Here is an 18,017-nt window from a genome sequence, read left to right as displayed (position 1 = left end):
GTACTTGCTATTTTTGAAGCTCTCTAAAGCTTTTATTGCTTTTAGATTTTTCACAGGAGGTACAAGTTCTCCGCCTCTACATGAGACCCCGTCAAATCTCGCTCAGCAAGTGTACAAGACTTTATATTCTCAGCAGGTGTACAAGACTTAAAATTCTCAGCAGGTGTACAAGACTTTATTCTCAGGCTTATGTGCTTGTTATGTACCTGACTGCTTGTCTGCAGTGGTGAGATCAGTGAGGCCGTGTTCATCCTGGTGTTCCTCATCATCCAGGATCATAGACACCCTCTTCACGCTCTTAATACTGCCGCTGCACTCTGACATCAGCTGGACCTGCCGATCACACACTTCTTTAGATTCAATCCTCTCAGGTGTACAGACTGTGTTGTGAAGATGTTTAGAGAGTACGAAAAGGACCTAAAGTTATAGACTCACATAGCCTTGTTCATGTGTGCGGGTGTGTGAAGGTGAGGAGGTCTCCATGTGGAGTGTGCTGGTGTGCGAAGGTGAGGAGGTCTTCATGTGGAAGGATTTCCTTTCAGACATGTTTGGAAGGCTCCAGTTTTGTCCTGTGAGTTTATGAGAGAGAGAGAGAGAGAGACATTAAACCACTTACTACAAACAAAACACTAGACTGGGATAAACTAAAATAAAAAGTATATTTCCATTTTAAAAAGCATTAGACATCAGAGGGGACATATTACAGGACCCCTTTTCATTTGTACATTTTTCAATTTACTATGCATTCAAGATGTTTTTATTTTTTATTGTTCGAACTGTATGTTTGCTTGGAATCTAACCCACCGTTGCAAGCACCATGCTTTACCAGCCGTGTTACAGGAACTATTTTTAGAACAATACATACTTGCATTTCTGATATTGAAACAAATAAATGTTGTTATCTTTTGCATGAGGAAGAAAGCTGTGGAGGGGAATGAGCAGGTGCACTGAGCTGAATCGAACTGAAGGGCCGTTCCCTCCCCTCCCTGAGAGCTGGACGTGCCCGAGTCACAGAGCAGCCCTACATGACCAAAGCTTTCATGATAAGAGCACATAGCGGAGCAGGGTGAGGACGCTTAGATCCTTTGATTTAGGAGTGAGAAAGAGCTCTGTGATGGAAGGAGAAAAACACCAGGCAAGTTTTTCTATTCACATGCGCCAATACAGTGAAAGAGGTGGATGCTGGGAGGGGTGGAAGAGTGGGATGGGGTGCAAAGAAAGGTAATAAGCTTTTGCAGTCATGCCAAACTGAAATGCCCATCAATGGCTAACTAGAAGTAAGACGGTGGCCATCAGAGGAACTGGACTATTGGAGAAGTTGTCACTTCCTGTCTAAATGGACGATACTGCCGTTTTCAACTCTTGATTGCTCTTAAAGTTTATTTAATCACCTGACAAGGCAGAGAAGAAGTCAGCGTCCTCATCCTCATCATGTGAAGAAGAGCCACCAACGTCCCCAGTGTGGTCCCATTCCAGCGGGATAGAGTCTACACTGACAGGGGTTTCCCGACCAGAGAGCTCCTGAGGAGCAGCCAACAGGCACATGGACGGTTGGCTGGTGGATGGTGTGTCACGGTTGGTGCTCCTGGTGTCTAGGGCCTCTGGCTCCTGCAATACCTGTTTGTTACAAACAGAGAGTGAAATAAAGTCATTTATGCCACCAAAATATAATGTCAAGGAAAATCTGAAAAGGAAAAAGTACCGTCGGGAGGCTGGTGAGGCGCTGGTGGAATCGGGCGACTTTGCCGAACACTTCCTGACAGTACGTGTGTAGTTCCTCCAACTCATCTTCAATCTCAACAGCATCTTGAGGACAGCTCCTCTGAATCAGACTCTCGCCAAACACGATCAAAGAATCAATCCTGTTGGTGTTCAGACGGATCTCCTTCTTGAAACTCTGAGGGGTGAGACGAAAGCGTTCGATTAAGGACAAAAAGTTGAGTTCATTTAAGTTTCATTCAAGTTTGTTTCCATAGGGCCTTTACAGAAAAAAGGTTTAACAAACATACAATAAATATATACAGAACCAATAACTAATATCTAAAATAAACAATAAATGAACTAAAGTGTCATTTTATATGATCTAGTTTAAACTGTATGAATGAATGCATTTGGGAGATGTTGCTTTCTAACCTTCAGCCGTTTCATTGGCTCTTGGAGGTCCCGCTCAGACAAGTTCTCCACATTGTTCATCTGAAGGTCTATGTCAGTGAGCCAACCGAGGAGAACCTTGCGGGTTCCCTCAAACTCTTGTCTCTGGCTTGTGAAGTGCTGAATATGTAAAAAGATGACAAGATTATTAAATGATATGTTCATAGAAGAAAATGCATATCTACAGAATATAGGATACAGAAATGAATACAGAACAAAAAAGTAAACTTTTTATCAGAGTAATGTTTAAACAAAAGATTATTTTTCTCAACATTTCTCCTTCAGTCCACACGGACACTGCCGAGGGTCAAAAAGCTTTCTGAAAACAGTTGTTGTGTTGTAGTGTGGGCTGTGAAGACAGGCTTAGGTAATGTGATGCAGTCATGTGACCCTTTAAGCCCAAAGCAAAGCTGTTAAATATCATTCTTTTAGTAAAAAAAACAGTGAAAGGGACATATTTGTCAGTTATGGTGAACCATACCTGAAATGTGCCCTCTGCATTTAACCCATCCAGAGAGTAGTGAACACAAGCACAGCAAGTCGTGAACACACATACACCCGGAGCAGTGGGCAGCTATCACTGCAGTAGGGGTAAAGTGCCTTGCTCTCTAACCATTAGGCCACGACTGCCCAAGTATGTACCGTATTTATTGCTTATATTTATTTTTTTATTTATTCCTCCAATGTTTTTCTTTTGACATGTTCCCCGGTCTACATTTTCGCCTGCTTTTGCAACTTTATAACCTTGTGTTATCCACCTTATCGTTTCATTCCATTTAAAAAACTCTGCCGTTCCTCTACAAATAAAAATAAATAAACGCCTGACAGAATATGCATGTTGCGTCAACGTTTTATCTGTGCGGAGTACAGGGTCGCTAGTGTTTCAAACTTGGATGAGTAGCTTCTGCAAAGCGCTTCAAAACACTACTGTGGAAGAAGAGCGTTTTTAAATGAAAACTATTGTATGTGTGTAGATCATAGCCTTGAAATATAGAGTTATGACACTCGATCTTGCCGCTGTGTGGTCACGTGGTTCATGAAGTGCTCAATAATTCCAAACAAGTCCGTGCTGTTAACCTATCCGAATGGATTTTTAGCAAGACAGACAACAGCAACTATATTTGCATAAATTTAGCACATTCTGTACACTAAATGCTACATTGACTACATTTATATATGAATATAAGATATGTCCACCGACTCAAAGAACATGCCGTTATTTCACCAACTGTACAGCAAATGCGTTTGAGAGACATTGAAATGAAGGGCTTCAGTGCTGTGTTTGAAACTATTGGTCGCTCCATGACACGAGTTACTTCTGCATTCCATATTCTTCCAAAGGCCGTCTATGTGGGCTTTGTAACTCAATTTCAACGGCTCTGGTGAAGATGTAGCAAAATGCAGAACCAAGCTCTTTTATAACCGTATCAGTTCACTTACTCTGAGTCTGCGCAGTATGGCAGCCATTCTTCTCTGCAGCGCGTCCCAGCGTTCATTCCCTTGATGTACCATAACCCTCAGTCTACAGGCCGTATCAGTGCGGTTCTCTCTGGCCAGTCGCCTGTACTGCTTATGAATAATCTCCAGCTGCGTCAGACCATCATGTACATGCTTTTGGAAACCCTAAAACATTAACATTAAAAACATAACCATAACCACAAAATCAATTTCAGAACCCTTGCAATATTCCACAGAGAAATATAACTACAGACCTCATATTTCTTAAGCTCCTCTTTGGCCTCTGCATACGGGACGTCAGATGAATTGGGTTGGGCAGCAGTTTTCTCAGCTGCATTGAGCCAGGCCTCGAAAGAAGAGTAATCGTCCTGAAACGTACACCACAATCTCCACGTCTCCTCAATCCTGCAAAGACAAATACAAAATAACCTTTGCTACAAAGTAGAGAGAAGTATTCAGCACAGCTTAACTACACTATACGAGATCCAGATTCACACCAAATAAATCTGTATCCAGAAAACCCAGTTCGCTGACACTTCCTCCCAATGAAGTGATCCTAGAGAAAGCGTATGATGAATGTGGAGGTAACAGAATAAATGGTCATACCTCATCTTTCTCTCCAGGGAAATGGAGCAGATGTTTCTCCAGCGCTGGTCCAGACTGTGTGTGGTCTGCCGGATGGAGTCATTCTCTCCGTCACTGTTGCAGGCATCTTCATCGTGAAGGAGCACATCGCACATTGTGAGCACGGAGGCTACCCGCTCTGTGTGCTGCTCAATGTCACGCTGCAAGTCCTAAATGCACATAATTTAGAAAACCAACATCTTTGTTTAATAAATTGAGTTCTATATACTATATTTCGCAAGTTTATTTCTATACTTCTATATTTTCATGTTTTAGCTTTGCTGACCTGCTGCTCCGTCAGTCTCTTCTGGATCTCATCTCTATGGCACACATTGTAGTGAATAGGTTTGGCCAGGTCAGTCTCAATGCGGGTGAGCCAAGAACGAAGGTTATTCATGTTTTTATCCAATTGCTGTACTGTCACAAGGGTCTCTGTCAGCTTTTTCGCCCTAAGTGTTTAAAAGAGAAAGCATATTATTTTTAAGGCCTGTCCATGATACCAAAACTGACAATAGCGATTGTTTTTAAAAATAAAAGGTCTGATAAACCCAGGTCAGATAACACCAAAACACAGACAAAGGGTGTTCCGCTTGGGTTTGTCCTGAGCCCGTTGACAGTGTAGCCTCTCATTGCATTGTTATGCAGAGAAGTGACCACGTGGCCTTACAAAACCGCCTGAACAGCCACACCTGCAGATGGTGGAGTGGACTGTGTTTATAGCATGCTTGAGTACATACTGTACTGGCCCCATTGTGCCTCTGTTCATAGGAGCTAATGTAAGATGACAGACCACCGCCCCGTTCGATCCATCCAACTGTAGCTATACAGAGGGATTTAAACAGGCTAGAGAAGCCTGAAAAGGCCATATGGCAAAGCTGAGCCAACGATACTAGTGAGGAGTATGTTAATACCCTGCTTCTAGTACAATCACCATATGGCTGTTCAAGAGCATGTCACACAGCTGGACAGACCAATCACACAAGACCCTAGTGGTCACATTTAGTAATTGTAAGCTCTTAAAAAGAAAATGTTATCACCTTGATCAGAATGATCACATGGTTAATAAACATTATAATAGCTGTATTTTGGTCAATTACAAGGGTATATGCTAACTCAACTGTAGTAGTTTTAACTATCCGAAATTGAATTGAATAAAACGCTGAGGATATTATTGAGTACTCGTCTCTTAAAAATGCTTAACCATACAATTGCATAAAATTATGACCATTACAAAAAAATGAAGGCATGTCAATGACCTACCTCAATGCTTTATAAGAAGTCAATGTATAGAGTAAAAAAATGACTTATTTTTCTAACACCACTAACTTCGCTTATTATCTGTTGATCACCAATCTCATATGTAAATGTAAGCACCATTTGGAAATCATTCTGGATAAAAGTATCTGTTAATGTCTCGTATGTAAATGTCTTTTCACAGGCTGAAGTGTCAATGAAGACTGACTGAATCAGGGAAACCCTGAATGGAAACCAGGAAGGGAACTTAAATCCCTCAATATGTCAGCCGTTAATCAGAAGACTATAGCAACAACAGCAAAAAGCTACTTTTTTCCATTTTTGTCTACCATTTCTCCTTAAGCCATGCTTTTAACACACACCAGAATCCTGACCACATGCATGTCTTATTGTTTAATTCTCACCTGGCCTCAATGTGTTCGAACAGGTGCTCCCAGCGGTCATTGACATCCCGTAAGGCCCCGTGAATCTCCGCCTCTTTAGCCTTGTCACTGGCCAATAGGAGCTGCTCTCCCAGCTGCTTGAGGTGGCTCTTGTTCTCGCTGAAGAGGTTAATCTCCTCTATGCAGTCCTAAACAGAGAGGTACAATGAGCATCAACCCCTCTCATGTGCTTTTGTCATCAACACATCACAACACAAAATCAGCTACCTGCAATTTGTCTCTCGTGGGTCTGACAGGTGTCAAAACTATAACCCTTCTCTCAGCATGAACTCTCTTTGTGTATCAAGCCCTTTTCAGGGCCCTTTCTATTAAGAAAGGTTTTGAAGGTTCACCTGTTTTGCTTAGCTTCCTCTGGATCCTTTTGACACTAGTCTTTCGAAACGCTGTTACTGGAGACATTTAGAGACAATAGTTGCTTCACAATTGTGTGATGTTGAGCAGAACTGCTTTGGCAGTAAACTGTGTGTTAATGACTGCAATGTTTGCCGGTGCATTAAGAGAAACCGCATACAGGAGACCATTGTTGTGTAGAAACAAAGAAGTAAACAACCGAACACATGTTTAATGCGGCACAACACTGCCCTCGATTCTATAGTACATGCAATAAACTAGATAAGATTTCATCTTTAGCGGTGTTCTTTTACAAAGAATTCCTACGAAAAAGCTGAAATATTTCGACTAACCTTGAACCTTAATATTATAACTAAAATCACATTTGTAGCCTTTTTGAGGAACACTGAACAAATATGATGTACAGGGGAGAAAATACTGTCAAATTGTGAGGTGTCCCTTGGGAACGCTTAAGCAAGTGACATTGCATTCATCCTTCCAAGATATGTATAAAACCACATATGAAGAGCTCCAAAAAGAGATAACTTAATTATGAACTAAATCATTTATAAAAAAACATTGTGCATTCCAATATTTCATATTAATCCAACAGCAGTTGGTTGTTTTGATTTAAGCCACAATAACTCAAAAATACAGCTAACAAACACAATAAAAACATGATTTTTTTAACTATTTTAATCTCATTTTGGAAACAAACTCTTCATATAATACCATACAGACTAAAGCTGCTTAATATATACCATATAATAGCAAGCAACAATGACAATGGTATATTTCAACAAAGTTCACCATTATTACCGTAACCAGTCACTACCTTTTTAAGTTTCTGCACCATTCCTTCAATACCAAGGTTATCGCCCCTGTGTGCCACCTTCTTCTCCATCTGCGTGAGCCAATCACAGAGCTCCTTGTTCTTTTCATTAAAAATAATCCAGGCGTTCAGACGCTCAGCTATTTCCTGTTTGCGAAGTGACACCTGCACACAAGATGAAGAGGAAAGTTAAAACCCAATTTAGCGTGACAAACAATGTGCAGTCTAAAAAGTGGAATATGCAACATTTTCTCTAAAGTGTCTCTATAAAACAAATTAATATACATAAAGTATCGTAACCTTAGTTTTGGGATTTAGCTGTAGTAAAACATGACAAATGTAGTTTCACTCTGGTAACCATAGTATAGCCATGATATTTGTAGTTAACACATACATATATCATACAGACGCTAACAAAAAAAGATGTTGGGGGAACATGTCAGACCTCATTGGATATTGTCAGATTAAAGACGCTTGACCATTTCATCTGTGCTCCAATCACAATAATCCAAATTTTTGTCTGCTCAATGTGATCACAGATCTAGAAGACTCAGAATATAGACTCTTTCAGCGCAACAAACAAATGTTATGTGGTCCAAATGTAACTTCTGGTAGACCTTCGCAAAGGCTCAACCGTTGAGTAGTTTAAATTGAATTTAATACAATTAATATACAATAAAATGTTAATATCAATATAAATAAAATATATAATAAACTGTTACATTATAACCAAACGGAAGATTCATTTCCGCCAAGGTCGCGCATCTGATGAAAGTGGCTATACCAGAATTGGTTACATGAGCCATTCGATTTCATTTTATTTTGAGAAAAAAACGCCTCTTGCACTCTCTGAAGTTTAAAAGTCGCTCTTGAACAGTCCAGTTCACTGCCCCATTTCGAACGCTTTAAAATAACTAAACCCAAACTATACAATTTTATACTCTGAAAGCACAATGTGAGGCGGCTCAGCGTGAGACAGAACTATCACAGGAGGCCCCAAATGTCTCATATTTGAAAGGCTTTTAACAAAACTCTTGTCTCATGTGGTGAGATTGATGACTGAACTGTGAGGTGAAGTACAGCAGAGAACTTTTAAGGCCTTTGTGTCTCTACCGCTTTCTGTAGGTAAGAGGTTTTGTCTGTTAAGCATGTACGAACACTGAGACACTACAGGGAGCACGACCAACGCTTTGTTGTTGCTTCGTAGTTGCTTTGTAGTTTTTTTATTTCGCTCATGAGATTGAAGAGGCTTACAAGCAGCATTTAAAAAAAGAACGCCACGTTTCAGTGTGGTCCATGTGTTTTTCTGTGGTCCATTTATGTCACAATTAAGACTAACAAAATGTGACATTGCAGCTTTTCTTTTAACAACATGAAATGAATCAAACTCTACTGAAGTAGAGGAATGAGTCCACCTGCAACCTGTTGGCCGCAGACACATACACACATGCGGACTGACCTCATTAACTCGGAGTTTGTTGTGTCTTCGTTTGAAAATCTGGCTATAACCCAAGTCACATTGTTGATGTTGTAAACTGAAAAAACGGTTCACTAAACAAGGCTCTCGGATGTAATTTGGTGTGATGTCCCAGCGTTGGATGTAGGCCATACATGATGTGTCGTTCTGTTTTAATGGCTCTGGTTGTTTACAGTTACAGCAGATCCATTCACACATCACAGGTCCATTCATATACTCATCACATTGTGCTCTTCACAAGACAATCCCTATAAACCATTTAGCTTCACGGTTTAAAAGTAACGTATAGGGGTAGTATCAATAGATTTCGGACGTACTGCAACCGCTATGTTTTGTAGTCACGCGACCTGTATCTTCTTTGACCAATGATGTATTAACATCAACCTGTACCTAGGCGTCGGTACAAAGGTAATTTATTGACGAGAAATGTATTAATCTCCACTCACATTTAAAAAACAGGAATCGCTTTGAAGTTTCCTGCTATTTTTATTTGATTCACTTTTGAAATTTGCCGGAAAGAGTAGACCATCTGGGTATTTCTCGCCCAGGGTTTCGTATACAAACTATTTTACTTCATATTTTTTTATATTGAATGTACTTAGATCAAATGCGCAGCTTCACGTAGGCCTATTTATTAAGATTAATAATGAGCAAGGGACTGTATATTAGCACAGCATGTCATAATACACTTGTATTGCCAAAGATCTTATTTTTTTTAAAACATGACTATCAATATGATGTTTATGATTCAGCCCCCCCTTTAAGTTTTGACCTAAGTCACAATGGTTACAAACTCACCGAATCAAACTCATTGACCAAAACAGAAAAAAACCACAAAATAAACTTGAACTAATACGATTAATTAATAAATTCAAATCAGTACATATAACAATAATATTGTGACCCTGAATTATTTTGGCCACAATAATCGTGTAGTAACAACTTGATATTGTGAAATATGGAAAAGATTAAAGATTAAAAATGTCATTGTTAAAGGCATTAAAATGTCATGGCATACCAACATGTGACAACTTCTCCATACAGGTCTCCATATCCAGTCACAAACATTACTGCCAGTGTGTCAACAGATTTTGGTCCACTTTGTGAACAGATAAACAATACACATTAAGATCTCCATTCATGTAAACCCATTTCCCTCTCTTTTTCTGTGCCATGCGGCATTACGAGTGGAGGCCGAGGCCCTGGCGGTGAAAGTATTGTGTCTTTTCAAAGTTGCCTGGACAACAGCCCTGTGCCTCTGTTTCCCTTCTACTCTCTCTCTCCCACCACACACAAACACACTCACCTTTAGGCACAGTTCTTCCCATTGACTGTGAAGTTCATCCACCTGTCCTTGAAGCAGCGCTACGTCTCCGGACAGCACGTACTGTGACACGTCTGCCTTCATGTTGCTCAGCTCATTCAATCCTCCAGCCCAGATCTCCAGCGTGTCCTCGTCCTCCTGCATAACACGACAGGCAGCACCAAGTTAACCTCCCCTGCTCTGCTGCACGCTAACCCTAGTCCTCTCTCTATCTGTTCTCTGGATTAAGCCTTGGGACGGGGGAAGGCAGGGGCGGATAGGGGGAAAGAGCTGTGGGAGGGTGGTTGGGGGAGGGCACACAACCCACTAAAGCCCGATGAGGGGTGATGGGGTAAAGGCCAAGCGTGTGAAGTTTTTTCTTTTGTTTGAGAGTTTCACCCAATCTGCAGATAGTTTCCTCCTCATCAAAAACTGGTTCACCTATCATCATGCGTTAATAATGCATATCCAAAGCATCATGATTAAATCAACTGGTGCTTTTGCTTGACCAAAGACTTTGCTTATATTTTAAATGTATCAAGGAACAGAGGGAGAACAGGGAGGCTCAGAGATGACGTATTTTTGTATGCAAAACCCAGAGGCGAGTTAGCATTATAGGACTTTCGGATCCATCGCTCCTACATCTATGGGTTTTTTGAATGGGTTTTCGGGAAATCGCACGAAATAAGGTCTGTGGTACACAAAACCTTTAAATATTCTCACGCTTTATTCTATGACATTAAACACACCAATTATAGCCTGCTTGTGATCTTTTTTAAGCCTTATTGTGCCAAAAAAACGGAAGTGGCTAACACGTTGCTAAAAGTGGCTACTTCCTTTGCAGGGACTTTAGACGTCCTCGCTCATATAAAGCTCACAAATAATGCAACATGGGCACACATCTCTTAAAACGTAGATGCGGATTCATTCGCAGAGTAATTACTGACCAGGGAACCAATTTTTTTTAAGTTTGAAAGAGTTGTCGGAGGCTTGGTGGTGGTGACGTTGATATCGAGCGACCTTAAGTCTAGTCTGTTTATTGCTTCGTGTCAGCGTTTTACTTCTGCCGATTGTATTTCCGCTTCAGAAGTAACAAATGTGGTGTTCATTATCTTGATAGACAAAACGTGTAAACATCATTATAGGGAACCAGCGTGGCATTTCCGGTTTAGCCTACAAAAATACGTCGTCTTTGAGATACTGGATTCACTTGCAGATAAAATCCCTTTTTACGATCCGAGCAGAATTTGTAAACAATTTCTTTCAACTGAACACAAACTCGTGGAACAAAATTCATGGAGCAGTTGCCCAAAGATGACCAACAACTTAGACCTGCCAATGCAACCCATTTGCTTTGCACATTTATGTTTCATTTATGTTTAATGATGACTAATGTTTTTACAGTAGGCTCCAGACATATTGAATCATGAATAAACTTGTTAAATTATTACTAACAGTTAATACGGCTTAATACACATAAATATATTAAATACAATTATTAATAAATACCAACGTAACAATCATTTTACCTACATTTGATGGCAAAATCAACATAAAATGTGTATTTTCTAAGCATTAAGTGTATGTCCTCCTTGAAATATGTCTTTGTCATGTGACATAAAACTTTTGAAGCCTGTATGTCTGCTTCAAATGAATACTAGTGTGCTGAATGCCAGTTGCTATCTCAAAGGCTGTGAATCTAAGAAACCTGAATTCTTTTAATGTCACTCTTCAGTGTTTGTAATACCTGTATAAGCTGCTCGAGAGTCTTTAATTCTCCTAGGTTCACAGGCAGTGGATTTTTCAATCTTGCATTGATCTCCTCCAGTTTGAGAGCACTGTTAGCCAGTCCAATTTCACATTGCTTCCAGTTCTGTAAAGAAACACCAGGATATGACCATTATTTGTAACATTTTCTATATTGTAGAACGCACAATAACAGGAATATATCAGATTCAGTACAAGCTATGCTAATAAAGCTAAAAGCAACCAGGATGTCTGTAAAGTTAAGTTTAAAGTTGAATATATTTCTAAAGCACATTTAAAACAACCGCAGTTGACCAAAGCTTTACAAAAAGTCATAAAATTACGTCAGTAAGGTATTACAAAGACAAAGAACAACCACGTCTCTCAAACGGAGTTAAAAGCCAACGAATGAACTTGTTTTAAGACAAGTTTTAAACTTCGATAAGGTAGGGGCTATCCTCACTAACAAATGTCATGCATTCCACAATTTAGGGGCAGCTACAGCAAATGCACGCTCTCCCTTTTGCTTCAGTCTTACTCAAGGGACTGCCAACCACATAAAGCCAGCAGACCTCAGAGACGTGGATGAAATATGGGGTTTAATAAAATCAGACAGATAGGATGGGGCTTAGCCATTTAAGGATTTATAGGCAATCACTAAAATCTTAACATTCTAAAACAGACCGGAAGCCAGTGAAGGTAAGCCAATATGGGGGAAATATGTTCCTGTTTGGGCGTACGAGTTAAAAGTCGAACTGCAAAAGAGAGAGCGAGGCCTGGTTGACACCAACATAGAGGGCCTTACATTAATCCAGAGAGGAAAATTCTAAGTGTTTAACACAGTGTTCCAGTGATTATTATAAATGATTTATCCGTGGATACAGATATCTTTTTATTTATATGCCACAGACTGGAGACTTGGAGAGATTCCATAGACAAGTATTCTGAAAACAGAACCTTCATAAAACTAGATGAATTCAAAATTAAGTTACATTAAATATGGCTTCCACTTTACGGCTTAGAGCATTGTGGGAAAGCTTGTGATGACGACAGATAATCCATGCAGACATTTACAGTAAGTGTACAGTGGTTTAGTCGCAGGGTTTTTTCTAACTTTAGTGTGTTATGTGGCCCAGTTGCCTCATTTATGGATTACAGCGAGATTAACCGTGATCTCTAATACTCTAAATAAAGCACTTTATCAGAGAAACGCATGTAGGTCAAATGGCAAGACCACCATTCTAACCGTTATTGCCTTAACACTGACCATGAGGACAAATAAGTGAAATGTGGAAATACTGTATGTCTTCATCAGATTAATGCAAATCTTTGTCATCTTTATTCAAACATATTTCATTTAGGTTGGGAGTTTGCACAAACTCAGAAAATGGATCTGCCAAAACTTACAGCCCAGCCCGTCCCCTGCCTTACATAACATTAAGCAAATTCATTCGAAATGGTTTCCTCTTAAGACCTCTATTCATTTTCTGCTTTTATTTCACAGCTCATTCAAAGCTTTTGTGTATTTTTCTTGTTCGTGTGAAATGGCTTACTTGAGTTACGGTGTTTGCGAGAGCCTTCCTTTCCTTCACAAGGCCACAGCTTCTCTCCCACGTCTCTTTGAGGGCATCCAGTTCAGTCTGCAGGCGAGCTTGCGTCTGCACATCTGCCAGCGCATAAATCTGCCTGCCGGCCTCCACAGTCTGGTTACAAAGTTTTTCGTGACGATGTAGTTGCTCCTCGGTCCGCTGTGGGGTGTAAACCACCGAAGACATTTACGGTCGATCAATCTTTTCTGTCTGACATGACCGTCTAAACTAAAATCGACTAATTTGAACGTTCTTACCTCAAAGTCCGTTATAGTGTCTTGAAGCTGCTGTAAGGTGCAGGGCACCAGTCCTGTTGGGGTCAGTAGTTCTTCAGATTGTCTGAGAATCTTTGAAAGTTTCCTCAAGCCTGCATCATAAGACTGCCACTCGATCATCAGTTGGTCCAGATATTTCTCATGTTGCTGGACCCTTTGCTGTGTCCCCTGCCAGTGGTCCTTTAGTCTACCGAGGCTTCGGATCAGACGACTCCTGCTCACAGTAGAATAAACGTGTTGGTGTTGTGATCATTTGGACATTGAAAACCAACTAATTTTGAAATGAATAAATTATTAGCAAGTTACTCAGAGTTTAGTAGATCTAAACAAGGTTATTAGGACATCTAAATAAGGTTACAAGATCTATGCAAGGTTATTATAGTTTGCTTAAACTAGACCTGAAACTATTCAAATATTTCTGAAATGAAATAAAATACAGGCCTAAATATTATAACTATAAATAATTATTTTGAATATATATAATTTCAAATTTTTATTCACTTTTTTAACATTATTAATATATTTATAAATTCACGTCAAGGCACTTAAACTATTAACAATAAATAAAAACTACAATATCTGTGCTTGTAATTTGTTGTTTTAATTGAGAATTGAGAAAGCTGCAATCTGTAACTTTTGCTATCGCCATCTCTGTTTAAAACTGCATCTGCATAAAATTGCAGTTTTAAAAATGCAGTACATTATATAATCTTGCAAGGGTTGAAGTTAAATGACATTAAGCTTTAAAGGTGGGGTGCCCTAGTGTTTTATGCATTCTGATTTCTTTACACTGATAAACGTGCTGGCTTCTCATGCTTGACATGACGTAGTATTTTTGTGCTCGATTCACTCCCACACCATTCGTACAGGTTTCGGAAAGTTTGTTTTTCGAACATGAAATTCCCTTACGTAACAACTTTTCTTAGTCCACTATTGGACAATTCTCTGGAAAAGCACACCCACGCGTCAACCCCGCCAGTGCAAGATGAAAGGAGCATGGGCACATGTCAACCAAATGAAGCAAGAGAGAGAAAGCATATGTCTGTGTTTTGTTGGCAATCGGCGTGTACTTGCATAAGGTACACCACACGAACTTATAGTGAATCAACAGCTATAGGGATCATGCGACGATGCGTTGTGAGCTCGAGCTATACTCCTGCCCCCCGCATCGGTTCAGGGCTCATCTGTTTAAAGTTATATAGTATAATAATCGCACAGCTGAATCTGTATTTTATAAATGTGATCAAACAAAAGGCTCTTCGAAGATAAGAAGAATGCAATACAACTCTATGGGTACTCAACATTAATATGAGATTGGCGGAAACTGCGTGTTACATCCGCTTTAACAAGAAAAGTTGAAAACAGCTCTAAAGATGCCATAGATAGCATTAATACTATATATGCATAACATAACAGAGATGTAAACAATTCGAAATTGTAGCTTTACGGCTCTCTACAATACATTTGTTAGTGAAGTGAAAAAACAGACTACAGTTAAGCCCAACGTAAAATCTTAAACGCAGCAGTGCAGGACATCCATCTGAAGCAGCACTTATTGGCTGAAAAGAAACATGATTTCGTGCTGTTTCCACTCTGGTAGCACATGAAGTTTCATTTTCTAAAAGTGAGCCAGCTTGAGCTCTAAACAGCTCTTCCATTCCAAATCACTCAAGGAGTTTTGGACACAGCTGGAATCCGTGGAAACATTCAGTTGGACAATCTCCATTTAATTACCTTTCAGAGGGATTATTACAACATATTCTGTAATTCTATGGCACAGCTGTCCTGTCTATACAGTATTATTGGGGTTTCAGGGAATTTGTTATCGACCGAGATGCTACATAAACTCACCTGTCCTCAATCTGAGCGCTCTCCAAGAGTTGCAGAGCTTCACTGATCATAGCATCCCATAACTGCTGACTGGTCAACATCTCCACTTTCAACCTCTGAAAGATTCATTATTAACATTTATCATTCATAACTCCGTAATAACCATCTCATCTCAAAAAGTACACAGTATTTAATAAACAACCACTCTTGCTCTTTTATAAAATGCAGAACTATATATACATTTTTAATTAGAATCTTCCTATTCCATTGGCAAACACATTTTTCTTAAACAAAAGCATGACTTTATTATATTTATCTACAATCGTTGTGCTTCTCAAGTTAATATATCTTGCTCTAAGAATGTTTAGATAATTGTGATGGAAAACACAAAAGACAAAAACTAAAAAAGAATTACATTGTGTAGTATTAAGCTCCACTGTCTTAGTTTGACTGCATTTTTATGCAAAAGACTATTCAGACAATAACATGTTTTGGGTCATACTGTATTTACAATACAGTAATCCAAAAGCCAGTAAACAGAGAATATTCAGTTTTCTAAAACAATGTTTTTTTACCTTTTACCTTTTGTTTGTTTATTTTGAATTTCATGTAAACATCTACTTTATTGATTATTTCTATATAATGTCATGCAAGTGACCCTGTGTCTTATCTGCTATTAAAAATAAAAGTAAACATTCAAGTAAATCATAAATCAATACTGCCGTGGAAAAATTAAGAGACCATATCAGAGACTTCTTTTGGGATTTTAAAATGTACTCTTTTTAGTTATGTGTTTAGGAAAGATTTAAATGTTTGTCTCATTCTACAAACTAGTAACAATATTTCTCCACAAATATGGTTTCTATTTACATTTACTTGCCAAAAATTTTAACTGGAGAAACAGGTGAACAGAAAATATGCTCTTTATTTCAGACCTCAAATACGGCAAAGTTCATATTCCCCTTTAAGTGATACAATATATGTAAAAAATATATTTTTAAGGGATAACATGGATTTGTATGTGTCTGGTCATGCTGTCAGTCTTCCACGTTGCTGTTGGAATACTTTATCGGTCTTATTTTGATGAAATTCAACAAGACTAGAATGGCCACAAAACATCTTGAAATACTTATTTGATCTTAAAATTTGGAAATGTCTCTAAATTTTTTTCCACGGCTGTATATCAGGTTTACTTAATATAGATTAAACGTCTCATAGACATAAAAGCTTTACCTGATGCACAGCTTGCTGCTCTCTTATGACAGAACAATTTCCAGACACCTGATGGGACAAACCAGACTCAATTTTGTCCAGGAGCTGCATCCAGCACTCACACTTCTCTTGAAAGTTCTGATCATACAGTTGCTCTCCATACGGTTTCCTAAAGAAAGATCATAAACATGACAGTTTTGCTTCCGATCACGCATAAATAAAGCATTTAAAAACAAAATGATTCTGGGATCAGATATATTAATTCACTGAGCAATATTTTTGTTAAACACTAGCTCGGTAAAGTTGCGCTTGCCTGTGCATGTCCATGGCCTTACAGAAGACCTCAACCCACTGTCTGTTAAGGGTCTGCAGCCTCTCGATCTCTGTGGGGCCGAGGGTGAGACCAAGGTTCTTCTGATTCAGAACACAAAGGTCAGGCTTCAGCACACTCAGATCTAACAGAACCGTCTTATATATGAGGAGAGAGAGAGAGAGAGAGCATTTACATGAAACTCCATTCCTCTGGCATAAAACAAATCTTGCATTTTTAGGAGCTTACTGATCTACCTTTAGGCTGTCCATGCTCACATCTGAGGATCCTGTAACACTTTCAAATAAGCAGAGTTTTTGCTCTAATAAATCCAGCTCAGTGATGTGTTGTAAATGTTCCTCCAGCTCCTCCTTTAGATCAAGAAGAGCACAACAGTATGGATGTTTGCCATAAAGTGACAAAATTAATTCAGATTAGTCATTTTCAAAAAAGTGCTACACATGTTTCTTCACGGCGATGCCATGTACACCACTAACCATTTTGGCATCACAAAGCACTTTTTCCCTCACCTGAACTTGTGCTCCAATCTCTGCAAGTGTCTTGGCAAGCTGGACCTGGTCACGTGACAGCAGTCCGGTTTGTGATTGGATTAGCGGGGCAGATTGGGGCGTTATGTGCCCAAGGAGAAGCTTTGCAGTCTCCAGCCCTTTTTCCACACTGCTCTGCAAAGCTGTCATGGTTTTCTCCATGGCCTGTGAAAGACATTGTTTTCTAGAAATCACCTTTTTAAAACACAGGTACACAAGATAACTTGAGTGTTTTAGCAACCTCTAAATCTCTTATTTAAATATTTTCACATAAGATGGAAAACTTTAATGTCCGTGGGTTTTCTTTGTGGGAAAATAAGAGTACCTTACTGGTATTTTTAGCCCACTAACAAAAGCTCCAGCACAGATGTTCTATGTTACCGTCCTTTAAAAGCACTATTAAACGCAAGTACCCATCTGTGGTCATCTAATGTTTTAGCACTTAACATGTTCCTGCTAAAACAGGTGAATAGGTTGTAATGAAGACAAGTCCTGATTATTACTTTGGAAACTAGAGTACATGTAAAAAAAAATGTACATTTCACAAAAAGAATGAAAATGTTTACTTTTAACAAAGAAGTTACAGCTTTCAAGTTTCTTCTTTGCACTGGTCTCAATACTCAATAGACGGTTTC

The 18,017-nt window shown here is 39.2% G+C and overlaps 1 protein-coding gene across 1 annotated transcript in view; it reads right to left on the bottom strand.

Moving 5' to 3' along the window:
* syne2a (spectrin repeat containing, nuclear envelope 2a) overlaps window positions 1–18,017 on the bottom strand; it is a 79,914-nt gene that overhangs the window by 4,311 nt on the left and 57,586 nt on the right. Inside the window, exons 52-71 of the mRNA XM_079475345.1 lie at window positions 17,365–17,547; window positions 17,092–17,205; window positions 16,838–16,992; window positions 16,546–16,693; window positions 15,334–15,428; window positions 13,465–13,696; window positions 13,172–13,366; window positions 11,620–11,745; window positions 9,876–10,031; window positions 7,096–7,257; window positions 5,892–6,058; window positions 4,520–4,682; window positions 4,216–4,403; window positions 3,864–4,014; window positions 3,592–3,774; window positions 2,134–2,271; window positions 1,703–1,897; window positions 1,392–1,617; window positions 436–569; window positions 207–333 (exon numbers count right to left, since the gene is read on the bottom strand). Coding sequence (XP_079331471.1) covers window positions 207–333; window positions 436–569; window positions 1,392–1,617; window positions 1,703–1,897; window positions 2,134–2,271; window positions 3,592–3,774; window positions 3,864–4,014; window positions 4,216–4,403; window positions 4,520–4,682; window positions 5,892–6,058; window positions 7,096–7,257; window positions 9,876–10,031; window positions 11,620–11,745; window positions 13,172–13,366; window positions 13,465–13,696; window positions 15,334–15,428; window positions 16,546–16,693; window positions 16,838–16,992; window positions 17,092–17,205; window positions 17,365–17,547 — 3,238 coding nt within the window. The remainder of the gene's footprint in view (window positions 1–206; window positions 334–435; window positions 570–1,391; window positions 1,618–1,702; window positions 1,898–2,133; window positions 2,272–3,591; window positions 3,775–3,863; window positions 4,015–4,215; window positions 4,404–4,519; window positions 4,683–5,891; window positions 6,059–7,095; window positions 7,258–9,875; window positions 10,032–11,619; window positions 11,746–13,171; window positions 13,367–13,464; window positions 13,697–15,333; window positions 15,429–16,545; window positions 16,694–16,837; window positions 16,993–17,091; window positions 17,206–17,364; window positions 17,548–18,017) is intronic.

Source organism: Barbatula barbatula (assembly GCF_947034865.1).
Source record: "Barbatula barbatula genome assembly, chromosome: 15".
Taxonomy (NCBI): Eukaryota; Metazoa; Chordata; class Actinopteri; order Cypriniformes; family Nemacheilidae; genus Barbatula; species Barbatula barbatula.
Note: the sequence above shows the minus strand (reverse complement) of the source record. Positions and strands in the feature narration are given on the sequence as shown.